The sequence below is a fragment of the Linepithema humile genome, chromosome 2, assembly GCF_040581485.1.
Source record: "Linepithema humile isolate Giens D197 chromosome 2, Lhum_UNIL_v1.0, whole genome shotgun sequence".
In the NCBI taxonomy this organism is placed as follows: Eukaryota; Metazoa; Arthropoda; class Insecta; order Hymenoptera; family Formicidae; genus Linepithema; species Linepithema humile.
Window position 1 is genome coordinate 2952724 of NC_090129.1, and position 20013 is coordinate 2972736.

General features: G+C 45.1%; 2 protein-coding genes across 2 annotated transcripts in view; both read right to left on the reverse strand.

Moving 5' to 3' along the window:
* The window catches only part of LOC105673909 (uro-adherence factor A-like), a 64094-nt gene that overhangs the window by 9708 nt on the left and 34373 nt on the right, over positions 1–20013 (reverse strand). The gene's annotated exons all lie outside the window — the stretch shown is intronic.
* On the reverse strand, positions 1367–19222 carry Pits (Protein interacting with Ttk69 and Sin3A). The gene is made up of 5 exons (XM_012369895.2): positions 18303–19222; positions 6084–6235; positions 5677–5863; positions 5196–5440; positions 1367–5095 (listed from the first exon to the last, which is right to left on the reverse strand). Exons 1-5 carry the CDS (start codon positions 19069–19071, stop codon positions 4955–4957), a joined length of 1494 nt encoding a protein of 497 aa, XP_012225318.1. The 5' UTR covers positions 19072–19222; the 3' UTR covers positions 1367–4954.

Genomic DNA, 20013 nt, shown 5'->3' on the forward strand with positions numbered 1-20013 from the left:
TCCAACGTTATCAGATATCTTGTTGTCGTCTATTGTAGAGCATTAAAAAAATAAAAGAAATATACTGTAATATATCGCCGATGCATAACGGAACAACGATATCGTGTGAAGAATACATTTGATATCAAAGATACAAAGTCAGGTGAGAAATGAATTGTTGGAAATTTATTTTTAAATTGCATTTTCCGCAAAAAAATAGAAGGTAAAGTTTACATAATTCTTACCTGTCTATTATTATTTACTCTATCGTTTTATTCCGTATTATTTTCCACTTAATAGAACATATGAAATATTAAAAGTATTGTAGCTAAAATAATTTTTTCCGCGCGACGAAAATTATTAAACACAGAACCAAGAGTGTTCTGGAAAAATTGAATGCCCTGTTTCTTCTGATTAACCCAATTCCGCGGAGAACAATTTCACGTAATCGCGTCTCATCTAGAAAGAGAGAGGGAGAGAGAGAGAGAGAGAGAGAGAGAGAAAGAGAAAATCGATTGTATTTGTCGGTCCATCCATCGCGTTGCATATCGAGAACGTTGAATAATTTATGGCTCATCCGCTTTAAGCGCGCGGGAGTTATCGCGCACGCTACATAGCGGCGGATGGTGCCGCTCGAGCTGTCTGGAACGTGCACAGATCAATATTCCGCCACGTTGCGTTTCCCTCGTCTCCTACCGCCCGCGAAAACCCTCCCGTACCCTCCGCGCTGGCCCATCTACCCCAGCTGAATATTGGCATTGATTTTCACGGTTTCGGGCGGGCTGGCCGCCCTCTGTGGACTTGCGGACCCCGGGCGCGGAACACTCCGGCGTCTAAGGTCGCCCTGTACGTGTGCACATCTCGGTGATAGCAGATTTTCGCGATAAACGTCTAAGGTCGCATGTATAACAGGTTGCGCGAGAAATGAGAGGATTTGAAAATGTTGTCGTTTCATTCTTCCTTCGAAGCTTCCACCGCATTTGTCAATTTTTTTTATATATATTGCAAATATTGACTAACGAGATTGTTTTTGATTCCGGCGAATTGAATGTTAAAACTATCCGTGCCGATAAAAAGTTATCCAGCACGGAAATTGCCGCGATAGCTCAGAATCGACGCATGTCAATGTCGTGAAATTTCAGCGCTTTTTTTCCGCCAGACACGGTGTGCTTTGCGAAAGCTCTGTGCGAAATAAAAAATTAAAAATGATATAGGTTTTTTTGAGCAATCCGTACACAAAAAGCTTTTGTCGATAGCGGATTGTTGCTTTTACGCTTTTATCGCTAGGTAAAAATTGTTAAATAAATGGATAGGGCGTAATAATAGAGTAACTCGATGGAAATTTCAAGGATGGGTTCGTGATTTTGCGGAATAAAAAACTCACAACTCTTGTCACATCAACACATATATTTTGTTTTTTTTGCTTGTTTGCATACATACGATAAACAGTACAATGTTACGCGTTCCTCGAGGTATGGTATACTAGAAAATTTTCATTATCCACTACTACAATCGCTATTCGACGTATTTTACTTCGTCATATTCTCTTCGATTTCGTGTAATCTGCATAGCTCTATACGAGAATCTTTAAAAAAAAGACATAAAGAAAAGGATGTGAGAAGAGAGACAAACGGAACGAATTACGACGCAAACGTGAGAGTTTCCTCGTTTCCTTCGCTTTCGACTGGAAAACTATTGCGCGTCCCTCGGTGCGCGCCTCATTTGAGAAAGAAAACCCGAGAGTGCGGCTTGGAGGGCTTGGTCGCCGAGAACCGAAATCGGACGAACGCCAAAGCAACAAGAAAGATATTTCACGCCGGGCTCTTCAATTTTCTTCATCCCCGATCAACAACAACAGAGACAGACGGAGAATTGCATCAAAGCAATCTCGCTACAGATTCACAGTTCGTAAACAATTTGTACCGCTACAAACTTACAAATAGAGTGCGACAGGGTCGAACAAGTACGAAATTATAATGCAAGGAGAATCCTTCCCCGAAATTGTCCAACTTCGCGAAGGATCATACAAGAACTATTAACAACGAATGTCTATACCGAGAGCGCGACCGACCGGAAGACAATACGCGACGACCAAGCCTCTCGTCGAGAGACAGAGAGAGAGAGAGAGATAGAGTGTAAGGTTCTCTCGTTTCTTCCGGTACAGAGTTTCGGGTTTACAGATTTACAGCACGCTAAAAGGAGCGCGACGGAAAACAAGTGTCTCGTGTCTGCGTGAAAAAGGCGCGAGGCCGCCGTCGAGCCCCGATCGAAATTCACCCTTCCGGAACTCGACGGCAAGCGCCGCGTGTAGCTGTAATAAGTATTGCTATCAAACGCACCCTTTCGGCGTCTAAACGTCGTCGCCGTCGCCGTCGCCGCCGGCTTTCGCGCGACGCGCCGCCAAAGTGCGCCCGGGCTTTCGTAACGTTACCGCGCACATCGTGATGCGAATATAAAAGGGAAATTACAGCGGTATTCTAGAGAAGTTCTAAACAATAAGAATTGCATTGTTTTATCGATAAAAGTTAAGAAACAAGACATTTATCTTAAATTTGCGAAATTTAGACGCTCGTTTGTGAATTGTTATATATACATATATCTATCTAATTGTGCCGAACACAAAAAGAGTATATTTCTTACTTTAGGAAATAATTTTTTTTATATATACATGTTCGAATGCATGCACAAATAAGTAATTAAAACATACATAACAATTTCCAAGTAATCGCTCTTTTTCAACTTTTGTCGATTTCACGAGCAAGATTTGCCACATACAACTGCAATTTTTTTTTTTTTTTTTCCTTCACCTTTCAGCTTCACGCATTGTGACCAAGAATCACGAAAATGCATATTCGTAACACCGAATGGCGGTAACGTTGGCAAGCGTTTGAACGCGCGTTTCGGCGCGCGGCGCGAGCAGCCGCGCGAGACCGACGCCGCGAAGCAACACCGATCGCCGCTAAATCGAGGGAGCGTGCCGTCGACGAGAAAGCGGTATCTCGAACCTCGGCGGAGTCCGTCCGGAATACGACGAGGCGCGAATAATGTCTCTTCTACCTTTCCTCCCTCCCCTCCCCCCCCCCTCTTCTACTTTTTATTCCCTGAATACTTCGTTCCCCCGCGACAACTTCCGACAACCGCTCCCTTTTCGCTGTGTACCGTTCGTGTTTTGTACAAATATATACAAAAGGGGCTGCTGTTCGCGTCCGAGAGCGCGGTCCCCCGCCCCTTTCCGCGAAAGGGATCTCGCTCGGATCCACGATCGCGCGCGGAAAAGGAAATCCCGCTCGGGCGCGTCCAGCGAGAATGACTCTGCTTGCCTTTTTTTTCCTTCACTTTTTTTTTTTTATCCTTTAGACATAGCGAGTATGTGGTTCCTATTTTGACGGGCGTGCCTTTTTCATCGGTGAAAATGAAAAACCAAAAGGCCCTCGACTTAACGTCTAGCGCGTAAACTAAAGGCGAAAGTGGACGTTGCACAAGTCGAAATATTATCATTATTATATAATTCACTTTTACGAGTGACTGGATGGCGCGATGTGCTCACGTGTCTCACGTGACTTTGTTTCTGGGTTTTTGTTTTCCCCCCCCCCCCCCCCCCCCGAAGACCGGACGAGCGCGATTATGAAGGAGCGCGAATAAAACGCGCAACGTCGTGGTGCCTTCACGTGCGGGAAACCGAAAAAAAAGAGAGAAGGGAGACGTCGCGTGCTTCTACGCGCCGATAGAAAGAAAGTCCCCCTCGGAGAGACGGCGGCGTACAACTTCGTTCGCGAAGAACAAAGAGAAGGGAAATGAAAGAGACACAAAGAGAATAGAGATAGAGAGAAGAGTAATAATAATTTAATGAGATAGAACGCAAAAAAAGAGAACGAATAGACTTTTATACACTTAAAAATCGTTAAAAATTCTTTTAGTCATACGCTTTTATTAATAATGTAGGTATGTACACATATACACAATGTACAGAAAACCCGTGGCGCTGGGTCCGAATGTCCGTCGTAGTATGTTTATTATATAGTACAACGAGCGAAGTGGCATAGGTAGAAAGAGTATACAAACGAAAGGATAGAAAAAGAGGGCGGCGAAATCGCCGCGGTGGCGATGCCGTCTTTCGCGTTAATCATTAATTAAACTCACGAGCATCCTCGAACGTGAAACAAAAAGTAAGGTGCAATACGACCGCGTGCTAATGTCGCGGCACCAAGTCAACGTTTTCCGTTCCGAAGTGTGAGCGTGTAGTGTTTTATGTGTTGCGCGCGTGTGTGTGTATGTGTGTGTGTGTGTGTACGTGTGTAGTATGCCTGTTGCGTGTATATGAAAAAACCGCGAGCGATTACACGCCCGCGATACAAGAGACAATGAAGAAAAGGCGTATCGAGCCTAAGTACAAACCCAAACCGGGCAACAAATCATCGTCGTCATCGTCAGCTAACGCGACCTGAAATACGCGCCGAGTACTCGCGTGTTCTCGCTCAAATCCACGAAAAGAAATAATTGCGCTGCTTCCGTCGCGTTAATTAATCCGCTCGCTACGAAAATTCGTATTTACATGTGTGCAGCAGAATACAACCGACCACCAGCGTGCAAATTTGCCAAAGACTTCTTCTCAGAACCCCTCGCAAATGATGGAATACCGTTACGATCGTCGATCAATTTCGTCGAAAAACGCGTCGTCAGCCGCCGGCTTCGAACAAAACCAAATCGTCCACTTTCCCTCCCAAAAATATCCCCCCCCCCTTTTTCCCCTTAATCGACGACATCGACAACTTTGTGAGAAATCCGTGTCGCACCAGACAACGTCTTTGGCTCGAGTCGTTCGTTGGCTCTCCCGCGTATCGCCAACGTGTCCTTATCACCGTTACCAAAAGCGTTTCGGCGAAACCCTTCACGGTTCCAACCATTTTATAACAGCCCCTCTGAGCGTAAAGGGGGACAAAATTTGAGCCCTGAATCGACTTTGCGGGAGACTCCTTTAAGTTTCCCGCTCCTTCTTAACCTTCAGCCCGGTGCCGGTGGCGTCCTCGCCCAGAATGGTAGCGATCTCACCCTGCATGAAGGCCCAGGGCACCTGGCTGTTCGCCAGCGGACATTTCTCGCCGCTCGGACAGTAAACCTGAAACGAACACGAGCGGAGAAACAGTCGGTGAATGAAGGTATCGATCGGGGCGCGGAGGGGAAAGGTGAACCACGAATGTCTCACGAGAAATACTCACCTCCGAGCCGGCGCCCTGTCTCTTTATGCTCTCACGGCTGCACGGGAAGCAGAACTTGTGATGGGGCACGCTGGGGCACTGAACGAAGTGCGTGTCCTCGAGGCGCTCCTGGCAGAGCGTGCACTTCAGAGTTGGCGCCGAGACTGGTTCAGCGCCGGCGGCCTGGGCGACCGCGCCTTCGGACGACGTTGTGACAGTCGTGGATGAAACTTGCCTCGAACTGCTGGACCGTCTGCCCGACGAACCTACAAATTAACGCATTCAGACACGTTCTCTTTCGCGTTTCGATCCTGCGAAAAAGTTCAGCTTCGATATGTTGAACACTTCTCCACAGATTGCAATCGACTTGCGTCAATGTCTAATCCCGATCTAAGTCTCAATGTATTTTATGACCGCGCAAACATGACGCGTTTTATCGAGCATCGAATAATAGAGAGAAAAAAAAACGGTGGAAAATCAAATGCAATGACGTTGGAATTACCTGAACTATTCGGGCTGTGCTGAGAGCCTCTAGAAGCGCTGCGCTGCTGAGCATTCGCAGCCGTGGTCGGCGGACTTCTGCTGGTCGGGCTGGGATTGTTCGGCGGCTGTGGCACGGGTTCCGGCGACGTCAGATTGTCAGCGACTGACATTAGAGCGGCCATCGGTGACGGGCCGTTCGCCGAGCCCTGAAAGGGGGAAGCGTCATCGTCAGCTGAGGACGTTCCAGATTACAGGTTTACAAGTGGACTTGTTTGTTCCGTGGGCGTTCGGCGTGCCAAAGAAGGCGCGCGGAAACGTTCATTGTACGAGGATAAAATATAGGACCGTCCGCCCTCTCGCCCTGTGAATGGACCGGCCGGGGCCTCCGCTACAGGTGATAATTGCTACCGTGTAGCTCGTACGCACCTGATGATGATTCGACTGTGAATTTTCGTTGGCGCTCTCCTGGGTCGGCGGCGGCGGTGGCGGAGGGCTCGTTCTTGGGCGAAGGGGCGATCCTCCGCCATTAGCGGCCACGTTAGCCGGCGCCAACGGTATAGACGGTCCCACATACGCCCCTGAAAATGTACGTCTCGCGTTAAACATATATATTTCTGAATCTTGGATCGTTACAAAACACGCTAAATAAACGAAACACTGGGAATTTTTCCGGGCGAATATCCCGACAAAAATATTCACGTTTAAAATGTACGAATTTTACGGCTCTCTCCGCTTTTTACTTTCCACTTTTCTAACTTTGCTTTCGCGACAAGGTCCACTTTTCTAACTTTTTCTCCGTATTTTTCTAACTTTTGCCTTTCAATTTTATTTTCGTTTATTTCGCGCTGCTTTCTTTAAAAAGTAAAACTCTCTTTTCCTTTACGATACAGCTAACATTCAGACGTCCTTTTCGAGATGAATTCCTTAATTGTTATTTTATCAAGTGCAAAATAAAGATCAAACATCGCAGCTTGGTGATCAAATTTCATAAACTTTCCTCAGATATTACATTTCTCCGAAGAGACATTACACTCGTTCTTATCGCAACAAGAGTCGTGGGATCGGCGAAAAAAATGAATGACACGAGAATAAACACGTTACATACATAGGCTTTCCCAAGGCGCGAGTGATCGATACGACGGCGAGGGATCGCCATTTATCGAGAGTTCAGATTGTCCTTGCCTACTCCACTTTTTTCCCGCGTGCAATCCGCGTGGACTGCTCCCTCCCCTTCGCCCCTCTTGTAATAATCGCCTTTACAGCACAATGACTTCATTGGCGAACAGATATAAATGTCACATCGATACCGAGGATGGTAGCGAAGCGATTACGACGAACACAAGTGAGTCGCTTATTCGCGCGCGTCAGATTACGTCAGTGAACAGCGGGATCGTTTCTCGGGCACGCTCGACGGACCTTGAATCGAGATTTCTATGGATCTGCGGAATCTGCGCCTCAACAAATCCGAGATTCGATAAACTGACATTATTAATCATCGCAGAGTTAAAGACATTTGTAACATAAATACTTGCATCAAAATATTCCAAGATCAATTAAAACTGAATAAAAACCTAATGCGATATTATTGTATCCACATTTTAAAGTGAATCTACATCGTATTTAAAATAAATGTCACAAAATCATAGACTTGACTTCAATTTTAGCTAGAATAAGAAGAGGTATCGTTATTTTGCTCGAAAATTTTTGACGCAAAATTATAGCAAGAAGTCGTCTTTATCGATCTTTCCCGCATAAATAATGTAAACTTTTCACAGTTATATCGAGATCGCATCGACATTATTTGCGTAGCTGCTACACGCTTGTCATTTATGCGTGCCGAAAAGTCGGCCTTAATCGCGCTACGGTTGTAAGACCGCGAGTTTGTCACGAGGTGCATTTTGATAATGTTTACTCGGCGTGCTGCTTAAGAAGCAGCACAGAAGCCGGTTAACACGCCAGTCGCGTGTACGCGTACGCGCGATGACTACGACGACGACCGACGGGCATATCATCACGACACGGCCACGTTACCGTATTGCGTTGTATCGTCATTGGCCTTCGACACGCGCCGAACGTTTATCCGATGCTCTTGCTCCACACAGTCGCGGATCGATTTGTCCTTTCAGAAGCGAATCTCGTACAAACTTTCTATCGGCGATATTTCACTCGCTGCTCGCGATTTGAACATTGATAAGAACACCGAGGATCTGGTGCAAAATTTCTCTCTCAGCATTATTTCTCTCACCATTTGAGATTTGAACATTGAAATAAGAATACCGTATAATTCGATAAATCTAGATTAATTTCCATTTCCATTATCGCTGCTTGCGAATCAAGAACGTCGCAATTCGATCGTTTTAATAATAATAATAGACGAGCAAAATTTGTTGTTCCTGTTTTCTGTCGGTTCTTTTATTGAACGGGAAAAAAAATATCAATTTTCTTTTTATAGAAAATTTATCGATTCGAGGAATCAAGCGAAGCGGTGAGAATTCTGAGAAAATCGCGTGATATAATGAATATATAATGAGCGCGACAAGCATCGCTCTTGCTTGCGCCAATCATTTCCGATCGTCGCAGCGATTTATTGTGCACACATCTCCCTGCTGCACTTGCCGCGTCCCTCTGATCGCCGTCACGATTCGTCGCGAGCGGAATACTTGTTTAAATTACGGCATTTGGCACGGCGCCTTTATACGCGCGTTGACTGACTCTGTCTTCGACTTTGACGGTTTCCGCGGTAATTACGTTCGCGAAACGCATTCCAAAATATTTTCCGACGATTCGAAACTTACGAAACGCATTCCAAGTACATTTCCGACGATTCGGAACTTACGAAACTTCGATACACTTATCGCCGACTTATAGCCATGAATCTCTGACGAGATACGCGTAAAATGTGATAACGTAAAAGTGAGATAAGTTGAACTTTGGAATTTGATATGAGATGTTCCGTATTCGAATTCTATATTTAATAGCCAGCCTACACTCGATATCGTGCGTTTTCTTTTCGTGTGAAATTTAAGATAGTGCACTTCGCTATCGCGAATAAAAATAACTTGTTCATTCTTGGATAAATATAAGCGAAGTGACGAGAGAGAGAGAGAGAGAGAGAGAGAGAGAGAAACGCGGAAAGTTGATTAATTTCAAAGCAAGATCTTCAGAGTTTCCTTTTGTCATTTTCGAAAGATACGTGGCGCTCGCGCGTTAATTCCGAAATGCTGCGTAAAATAAAATAACGAATATTGTAATTCCACGCGGTATCCACATTTCCGCAAAATTAACGCGATCCATGCGGTAACGGACGGAACGAGGCACCGATAATCAATCATTAATATCCGATGTGCATCATATTTTGCGATAATCGCATACGGAGCGCTGTTTTACAGACGAAATATAATCCCGCGCGTAGATAGAATAAATCACACGCTGAATAAACACGATTCGCGGATTTTAAAATCCGCTCAGCAGCTGTGCATCATGAATATTCAAGCGTGCCGCCGATCATAATCTACAACGGAAAGAATCTGCATTGCGATAACAATCCCCCCCCCTCCTCCCCCCTTGCGCCTATTCTTCCCGCAGATGCAAAAACGTCATCCGCGTCCGTCAGTGCTATTTTTAATCGCCGGGCTAAAATACGCACGGCCTATCATCGTCGCACGCGAAGCGTCACACAAGACGCTCCCCGGCGCGTCTCTCCTCTCCTCGAAGGGTCAGAGGTGACGAACGCGCCGGCAAGAATCGACTCTTGCACACAAGACGGTCGACTTATCTGGATAAGAGGAGAGGGAATCATCATTCGGTCACGGCTGTTCGCGGTGACACGCAATCCCGCGTGCAGATACGCGCGCCGCGTCTCCTTCGCTCCCTTCCTCGCCGCTCCTCTCGCAAATCGTAGTGTGTACGTACACCGAGAGTCACCGAGGCCTCGCCTATGGCGCACGGAGCAGATAGAAGGGAGAGGGAGGAGAGGGAGAGCGCGAGAGAGAGAGAGAGATGTGCCACCGGGTAGACGTGTGACCGGTACTTTTCCGTGACGGCTCCGATAGACCGACGACGGCGCGACGACGTTTGCGGCCGCCGTTTTCTCCATCCCGCGAGATCGCGACGGCGAGCGAGTTACGCGCGGCCGCGCGAGCGGGACAGCGCGAAGACGGCGAGACGAGAGAGGAGGAAGAAACGCGTGCTCGACTCTCCGTAACCGACACATCGCATCACGCACGTAGGCGGCCCCCGGCTTAGTCACACTCGATCAGGACTGTGCCAAGCGCGCGCGCGCGCGCGCGCGTGCTTCTCGCGTTTTATTCGGACGATGCTTTGACGCCGCATCCTCTCCGCTCTCTCTTTTTCTCTCTTCCGAGTTGCTTTTCTTCAGCGGAAACGATAACCGAAACTGTTTTTGTTGCCGCTCGAACGAATAGCCGATTTAACTGCGTGTGAAAGCTCGCCGTTGAAAAGTTGACGCGAGAACGATAAATACCGAGAAATTCTGAACGGCTCTGAGCGTTTTTCGCGCAAATCGGAGCATGAGAAAATGTGTTATTCTAGAGCAGCACGAAGCAGATTACCGAGATTTCGCAGTATCGATAGAGAGAGAGAGAGAGAAAAGTATTAGTCATACTTTCGTCGAATATACGTACTTTCTAATTATCTTCCTAAATTATGCATATTTTGCACTATGCATTATTCAAAATAATTAAAAAATAGATGCGAAATTCAAATATAACAATACTCGACTTTTGCTTCTCGAACTTTTTTTATGACTAGCCTACATTTTTATCGCGATCGTCTTCTAAAAATTACGTATTACTGTCGACGTAAAATCACACGTAATCTAAACATTCAGACAGACTTTTTTTCCTCAATTGATTACTCGAACTCTTCCCTGATATTGTTCGTCCTTATCTGATAATAAGTTCAATCTTCAGCCTGTAATCTAATCAAAGCTCAACCTTTACGTGCATTATTTTGATCGTCGCGAATGCAGGAATTTAACACGTAGAACACATTTGCAAAGCTGTGTGTTTTCTAAAATTAGGGCCAAATGTATATTCGGTAAAATATAAAAAAAAAACGTCTAATTGTAAGTAGAGAAAGTCAATCAAAGCAAACTCAACCTTAACATAAAACATATGCTTGTAGAATTATCGTTTTTGTAAAATAAAAAAAAAAATATCTATACAAATGGATAAAACAGTCGTGTTGTTGTTCGAATAAACTTTTAAATAGATCGATAGTTTTGCTAGCTGTTACGTGATCGTGCCAACAACAACGGGAAAAAAGTGTATTTATTTTTAACATTATCGTTTATACTTCGCTGAAATAAAATTTTATCGGTTTCGATGACTCAGTCGAAACGCACGAGTCTAAGTAGTGATTCAAATAGACGTTCCATAAATTGCTTCCTTAACTGTCAGCGATAACTTCGCGTCAAAGCTTGAAATATTCATTAGAAGTCGAAGTCAAGTAATCTTATCGCTTGCCAAGTTTTACCCCTCTTGACCCTTTATCTTTCGCATACGTAAATATTACACGACACATTGAGTTACCACTTATCAGTACGTCTGGGCAGTTAAAAAAAATTTAATTTTCTTGGAAAATAAAATGGGAACTATTTCCTTTCTTTGGCCGCAAGACGACTCGCATGCGACAATTTTTGCTCATTTTAACTGATAAAGCGCCGCGGTCAGCTCTTTTATTCCGGCGTTTATATTTATCGGCGCGAGTCTTTTGAAAGCATCATGCGTACGGCGTGCGTTACACGCTCGCTCGCGTAAATTCGCGCGAGTAGATATTTGCACGTCCCTGGACTTTGCGTATCGCTCGGTCGGCCACGGTGGCCTTGTTTCGAAAGTACGATCCTTCCAGGCACGTCGCCGCCGATATGCGCATTTATGCTTGTCGTGTGTAAACGCGTTCTCGGCTGCTAATACGTACGAGGCGTACGTACATACGTACGTGAAACTCGTCCCGATGACGTAGGGACAGGGAGAGCGAAGTGCCTATCTGTACGCGATCGATCGAGCGTAGTGCCAAGCGCGCTCGCTATACGTGGCCGACGATCGTTGCGAAACGCCGCGCGACTCGTCCACCGACTATGTATCTCTCTAGTACGTGCTCTCCACTACGATCCGTATAGTTATTCCGAAATATAACATAACATTCACATACACGTGGCATATTTTCCCCACAAAACCAGCTTTGAAAAATTAAACAAATTGGAAAATTATTAGATATCGACATTATCATATCAATTCGTAATTACATTATTTGATTATTATTCGAAGATAGTAATTTCCATCGAATTTTGATTACACCCGACATGTTTATTAATTTATTCATCTCGCTTGACACATCTTGTGTGCGAATTTCTAGGTGCAATTGCCTCCGACTTTAATCTGTCTAATATAATAGAAGGCGTTTGGCGTTTCGCGCTTGGCACATAAATACGAGGCGCGCGAAGTCACTGGTTTTCCCTTCCCCTCCCCTCGCCCTCGTTTCGAGATCGCTCCTTGTCGCACGTACGATGTACGTGAGTGCGCGCGCGGGCGCCTGCCCAGTCAAACGGCCAGTCGACGGACCGTATCTGCTGCTCTTGCCGCATGATTGATCACGGCTGACGTTTGCCGCTCGGAAACTACTGACTGACGTAACGTACGTGCTTAACGTTCGCGAAATGCGAGATGCTCCCGCAAACAAGCGGCCGATCACGTTCGGCATAATTCCGAGCATTCCAAGTGCGAGAACGCCAAGTCGAAAACTGATCTTTCCCTTTCACCGTTTATTACGTTGATCCGTTATTAACATACTAATCCGCGTGAAAAGCATTACTTCACTTCGAGAATGCATTGGGAAGGTTTTTATTTTATCTAACATAAAATCGATAGGATATGTTACTATGAAATGTTATGTAAAAAACACCGAGAGGGTGATGCAATATTGCATGCATAATAAATCACCTATGTAGAGGCTTTAAATTTCACGAAGCATGCGAAAAATACAAAAGATTGAAGAATGAAATAATATTTAATTTACGCTATCGATTTGATATTATTGCTCTTTTCCGCAAAACAGAATGGAGAAATAATTTTGACAGTGACTGAAGTGTGAATTTCTAGAATAAATATAATGGAACGTACAACAACGAAGGATTAAACGGCCAAAGAAGGATTGTGTCGCAGTTGCATCCTTTTGTGAGAGATTCAATCTTCATTACGGAAAATAATATTGCCAGCCCGAGTGAGCATTCGTAAATGGCAAACTGTAATGACTAGTGATGGTTCAGAAGGACATATGTAGATGCAAATGTCAGAAATAATTGATTCTGATCCTTGAGAAAATCGGTCGATTAACATTGTGTTTTGTAATGATTGATTTGGCAAAAGTATCAAACAGTACAAAAGTTTAAATTATAAAATATTCTACAAAAAAAATTATAGCATTACACGTAAAGGCGCACTTTGCAAACTTTGGAAAAATTAAACTTGCAGAAATTTGTATGAATTTTAGTCTCCGTTGAAGACAACGCATATAAATTTCACTGAAATTATGCCGGCAAAAGTTCGGTGATACGTCATCGCAAAAATCTAGCATTTAATCCAGAGAAAAGTCAATAATCGACGGTCGAATTAAACAGCAGGCGGAATTTCTCCGGATCTTCAAAGACTCTCGTACGATTCGCGTTTATTTCCAGACCCCAATCTTTGCCAGCGGTAATCTATTTTTATTCGGGGCTCGCGTACGTAAACGTGAATACAGTCGTTTGAACGGAAACAGTAACCTCAAGAATAAAAAAAACTCGACAGAAAAAATAAGCAAATCGTACTTGCGTGATGGACTTTTTCTTCCGTTACTATGTTACAATATTTTCGCATCGACAACACGCCGATGTAACCACGTCTCGTCACATAACTGCTAATATTTACAGAAGAAAAGATAATAAAGCTCTTGCGAAAAATTATAAAAATATATAAAATTAAAGCTTTAATAGACGTCATTTTTAAAAAAATTATATTACCATAAAAACATGGAAATTATTATCACATTTATCACAATAATCGCAGAATCAGCTCGAAAAATATGTTTTTCACGAAATATTTCTAAATATTTTTATATAAATATTTTCATAAAAATACTCTCTCAAACAATACTCTTCCTCGTAATAAAATATCGTTATTTCGAAGAAATTAATTTTTGAGAAATATTTTTGCGATTACGCCATTGTAATCAGCGCGATTATAATCTGTGGGTTAAGCAATTCAAAATATTTTATTAAAGCGTGCACGTCGTCGTATGCATTGAATAACAACGATAACGCGAAGGTTCTCGATTGTTGATCATTCGGTCGTTATCAAGTATGATAACGCGGCCGATACCGCACGGCGCGATAATGCACTATATACTCAGCTGTTTGGCCTTCTACGTCACTGCACCGGGTGTCTCGAAAACAACGGATTTCAAAACTCCATTCAGGTTATTGCACTCGAAGATTTATTATTCACGGGCAGTCGAGAAACATCGTTCCGAACAAAGACCTCGTTTTAATGGCGCAATCTTTTATTTCGGAATATAAGATATTTACATTGAAATATGTCTGAGAAAATTTATAGATCAAAGTTTACGATCAAGATATTGTTAACAGGCTCGTTGCCGGCATATTTTTACGCTGGCGAACATCTTTCTTTTCGCTCATTATATCAATTTATTCTAAAATTGTTTTTTTTTTTGCAATTGTGAAATATGAAACGTAATGGAATCATTTTTATAAGCCGGATGTAAGCTATGTGGATGGTAGTTGTAGCGTTAACGCAGCATCTTTATAAAAAAGAAAATTATGTCAATCTTTTTTTCAACTGTAAGATAATGGAATATCTTTATGAACCGGATGCGAGTTATATGGCCGGCAAAATTTTCAAAAGCGTTAATGTAGCATCTTTAGATGGGAATTTGTATAGGCTCGTGAGAAAAGCAAACACGCACATCCGCCTCTGAAGTTTGAAAGCCCACCTACCGAACTCAAATTAATTGTAAATAGGAAAGGACGTCAGCGTTTTCCTGTTTTCTTTTTTTGTTTACGCCCGATAAAGCTTTACGAATTAATTCCGTGGAACATGCATATCGTAAACACGCGTCGCGTTTAAGGTCGAATTAGAGAGAGAAAGAGAGAGAGAGCGGTTCCGCGCAGTGTCGAAATAACGGTCGATGAGCAAGGTCACCGTGCCGCTCGCGACGCGGGGTTAGGCTAGGTTACGCGACTCGACGTCGTCGTCATCGTCGCCGCACGTCGTCAATGGGCCGGCGTATCTACCAGCGCGAAAAGCAACGACAACGCGCAGGCCACAAGCGAGCAAGAAAAGGGGGGCGAGCTACAGTTATCTCAGCGAAATGTCACAACGGCGCAACAGCGGCGGCGGCGGAGGAGAGACAGACTCCGCGGACCGGTTTCGTCGCGCGATGCAACGCGATGCAATGCGATGCAACGGCGAAGAGAAGAATGACGAGAGAGAGAGAGAAGAGAGAAGGGAAAGGGGGGGGGGGCGCAGACAGGAGGCGCGATCGAAAAACGCGACGCGACGCGACGCGACACAACGCAACGCGAGAATCACGCGTCACGGAACGATGCGTCGCACGAGAAAAGAACGGTCTGAGGGGAGGTTGCGTCAAAAAGGGGGGGAGGGAGGAGAGATGCGGTGCGAATGCACTCACTCGATTATACAGCTGAATACAATCGAATGATGCGCGCATAAAAAGAACTGCTCGCGTGTTGCGAAATATAGACATCGCTTGGATTTCCGTCTCGGAAATCATTCAGATGCTGTGACAATAAAACAGTCGGCATGGTTTGATTCTTTGGGAATAAAATTCTTTCTCGAAAAGAAGACTAATTTTAATGAGATTATTGAACGTTCGTGTCAATTCGCAAAGAGCGCAGAGTGTACAAGAATTATGTTCCTTTAATGATTTTTGCAGACTTTCATAAATCTGATCAATGGTTTTTCGGATTTAACTTTATATTTTTTATAGCATAAATTTTTAATTAAAATTCCTGAAATTAACTAAATATATGACTTCGTTGTTCGCTTCTTCTTCTTATATATATATATATATATATATATATATATAACTTATTCTTGAGCTTTCAATTGCTTATATCTCAAACTATTCATACTTTGTTATTTTCGCTTAGAAAAAAATCGACTCCAAATTCAGAAGACCGCCTATAAATTTTTAAGATACGCCGCATATATTCTTAATTTATCATTTATACGCTATACATTTATTATATTATTTTCGAAGTAGATTGATAATATCACTAAAACATATTGATATTGAAACATTGAAGTTTATCATATCGAACCCTGAATTTTGAGTAATAATATCAAAGTAATCGAAGCGTTCATTCATCTCTTTGTCTGTGTGAGAGAAAAACTCTTATCAATCTGATAAGCATTCGCATTTTATTTTCACGAGAACAACAGGGCGTCAAGGCGGAGATAATGTCCGATGTCATTCGCGCGTGATGGCTCCGCTTGATTTCTCATTGTCGGTTCAACGTACGCGCGGTTCCATAATTCATTTAAAAAGTAAACGAGGTGGAAGCGTACTAATGCGATTTTATATCGCGCCATGACGTGCAGAACCGCCCGCAAAGTCACCGAACGCGGTCGATCGTCGACTTATTGTGACTCGCCGAGTTACGAGAACTACGCGCCTCGTGATCCTCTTATCTCGCGTAGCAACGTTGTTATCCGCGCGTGTAATGCGTTCCATTCCGCGATTTTTTCCTCCACGTTTGCGATTTACGCTCGCGCGGAACAAACGCGAGCTCCTCGCCAAGCGAACACAACGGGGTGGAGAGAGGAAGGGGAGAGGGCGGGGATTCGTTCTCGTTATTGAGCGTACACGGCGTACAACGGGTCTCTCATTCATCGGGTATAAATACGGCAGCGGCGGTGGCGGCATGTGACGTCACCTGATTGGACACGTCACGACATGGCAACTGACTGTTGTTGTTGTTGTGTGCGTGTGTGTGTGTGTGCATGTGTATGTATCTTTTGGTCGTCCCATCACGTGCTCGACGTACGTCTCTTTTGTACGCGTTCGGACGCCGATCGAAGGCGAGAGATAGACAGAAGAGAGAATCGGGAGAGGAGCGGGCGGGACAGGAGAGGGCAGAGCGAGGACATGAGGGAGGACGTTCGCTTCCTTTTAGCACGTTATACGTATACCGATGTATATGCGTGTGCGTGCATTGCCTTCCCGCGCCAGATGGCCACGAATGATGGCCGTACGCGCGGCGCGCACGGCCCTCTCTTCGACTATTTATAGTAGCGGCCAGATAAAAACGCTAGCAGAACGCCGGCCGCTAAAAAATTACGCCGGGACTAGGTTTCGTCGTGTACGTGCGAGCTGACGTTATTTCACAGCCAACATTACGGATCTACTTCTATAAAAGTAAGACGAAAGCATTCAAGCGTCAATATAAAAGATGATGGAATATTGCATGTTTTTGTTTTGACGTCAACGCTGTGTCTTTAGAGGAAAGCGTGACACGATTTACGGCCTTGCCGGGGACTACATAACTATAAGCTACAGTCATATTTTGATGACGTAATAATAGAACACTCAACAGGACTCGTTTGATTTGATTTCTGTCGAGCATTCTTTGCTAATTGCATTAAACTCAGCTCGTTCAGTCAAAGTAATCTATGCAACAAGCGACTACATTTTCTTGACTGCAAACACAACGACGCTAATTGATTCTAGAGTTCTGGAAATATTTGGGTTAGTTTTTCTCGTTGGGGGACATGGATTAGTCGAAGATTCGATTTTGAAAAGACCTTTAAATGTTGGAACGTGACCCTTAACTGTTGAACGTGGAGAGTGATTAATGACTCTACATGTCTTATGAATGAAGACTGCGAATGAGTCTTCTACCGTATTCGCTGGCTCTAATTATGGTATCAAGAATCGATTTTTGCGAAGATTTAAATAAACTATGTCTTTAAAAACATAGATATAAGTAAAAATAGTAGATAGATTATCTTCTTTCATAAACATCTGCATCAAATCACAAGTGATGCATCTATTATACTCCCAATTTTAATTTTAATAACAAATTCTCTGATTAATTTTGAATCGACCTTTCCTCGATAAAAATATCGAGGGAAATTTTATTCGTTGCAATTTTCTAATTTTCAATATTTAAATTGAAATTCTATTAAAGTTTACTCGTGCAATTAATTCACAAATTATAATTGTTTATAACCTTAAAAAATGTAAAACTGCTTTTCGATTACCAACAGTTTGGAAATTGTCGCGAATTTTTGCTTAAAGAATAAAATGTGTGGAATTTACGCGTTCGTAATAAATTTCGTGGAATTCGTTTTCGCCAACATTCTATAAACAAATATGATGAACCGTAATACCGCAAAGAAATCACGTTCCGTTCCACTCGACGTTTGTCATAATCACATCATCATAATCAACATCGAGCTGACTCGATAAACTTGATTTCCGCCTCGTCAAATTCCCAGTGTGTCACGAAATAAGGAAAAATCCTCGTGGCAATCGCGACTCGTGTCCGACACGATTCCTCATCGTCAATTGTCGCGCGCGACAGAAGAAGAAGAAGAAACTTACCGTTGGCCTTGAAGGTGGTCGCTGTCTCGAAGCTGGGCGCTCTCACCGGATGCTTCTCCTTGTTCCTGTCCTGCACGTAGCTGACGGCAAGACTGACTGCCGGAAGTGAATCACCGCGTGTCAACGGCGGCCTGACTGGATGCTGTTCTTCCAAGGAGAGCCTCTTTTCGGCGTGCTCGTCCTCGTCGATGGCCGAGATACCGCGCTTAAGCTGCGTGATGCCGCGATTGTGACTGAGGTTCACGTGATGCGCCGCCACCGCGGCCAGGTGGGCGTTGGGCAGACGCACGTTGTTGCCCCTCATACCGTTCGCCATCTCGTGGCCGTCCTCGCCGCCGCCGCCGCCGTGCTGCCGGCCGATCTGCTGCCTGGCGGCTGCGGCGGCTGCGGCCGCCGTGCCGGAATTGAATTCCGTGATGGAGTTACGGTGGTGCAGCTGCGAGTAGCCGGCGATGTTGTGATGGCGCGACGAGTGGCTCTGGCCGGTGTTCTGAATTGGCAGCACATCGAGATTCGCGCCGCCGTTGTGCTCGGTGTGGCCGCCACCACCGCCAGCGGTACGATACGTCTTGGTGGCGGAGGGCCGCGCGTCTTGGAAGCCATGTGCCTTCTTCATCTGCTTGGCTGACTCGAGCACGATGTCGATGCGGTCGGCGCCCTCGTAGTTCACGCAGCCGCGACACACCGGCTCCGAAAAGTCCATAATCATCGCCCACGGCATCCTGGGCAGGTCGCACAGATAGCACTGCGTCCGCTTGTTGACCATCATTTTGCCGCCGTGTAGAAGCGTCGTGCTGGTGACGAAACGTGGAAGAAGCTGTATCTTCCGATGCGACGCCCTAATCGGGGATCGTCGTCCACTGCTCGTAGCTCGGCCGCTTATCACTTCACCATCCACTGTTTGTTTCGCGCACGTTGCGATATCTCTTATCGCTCGTTAGCCGCAACAGAGCTGTGTCTGATATCTTTCGTCTCAGACGCACTGCGGTCGTCCGTGCACCTTGCTCTATTTTTCTCTCCCTCTCTCTTCCTCTTTCTCTCTCTCTCTTTCTTTCTCTCCTTCTCTCACGCTACGCACGATTTCCCGCGCTGTATATTTTCGCCGCGCACAATACGCACACTGTTTTTTTTTTTCTCTCTTCTTCTCCTCGGATCACTCCGCTTCGCGAGGCGAAGATCGATGCCGACCGCACGCACGAGCCTCTGCCGCACTGCTCGTCCGAGAAATGACGGCTGCTCGAAATAACAACGGCGATAACGTCAACTGCCTCCCGTCTCGCGAACACACCGTCACCTCGGCGGCTCGCGGGCACATGAGCCGCGAGAAAGAACGTAAGCGCGAGAAGCGACGCCCCGACGACGCCCCGACGACGTCGACGCTTCGATTCGCTCCCGGCCGATCGGAGGGAAGGCTACACAAATGGCGGGAATCGGCGTCGTTTCTCCGTGACACGTTGGGTTTCGGAACAATCGGAAAGATGATGGCCTATATCTGTACCTGTATCTCGCACTGTCTCGCACGCACCCGGAAAGGAAGCGAGCGGCAAACAAGCACCGCACAAGCGCGAAGGCGAACCGCACACCCGAGCACGACAATCGTCGTCGCTCCGGCTACGTATTCTCTCTCTCTCTCTCTTCGACAGACCAAACACAAGACCGAAATTTACACACTGATATGCGCGCCGTAACAATCCCGCGACAGGACGTGTGC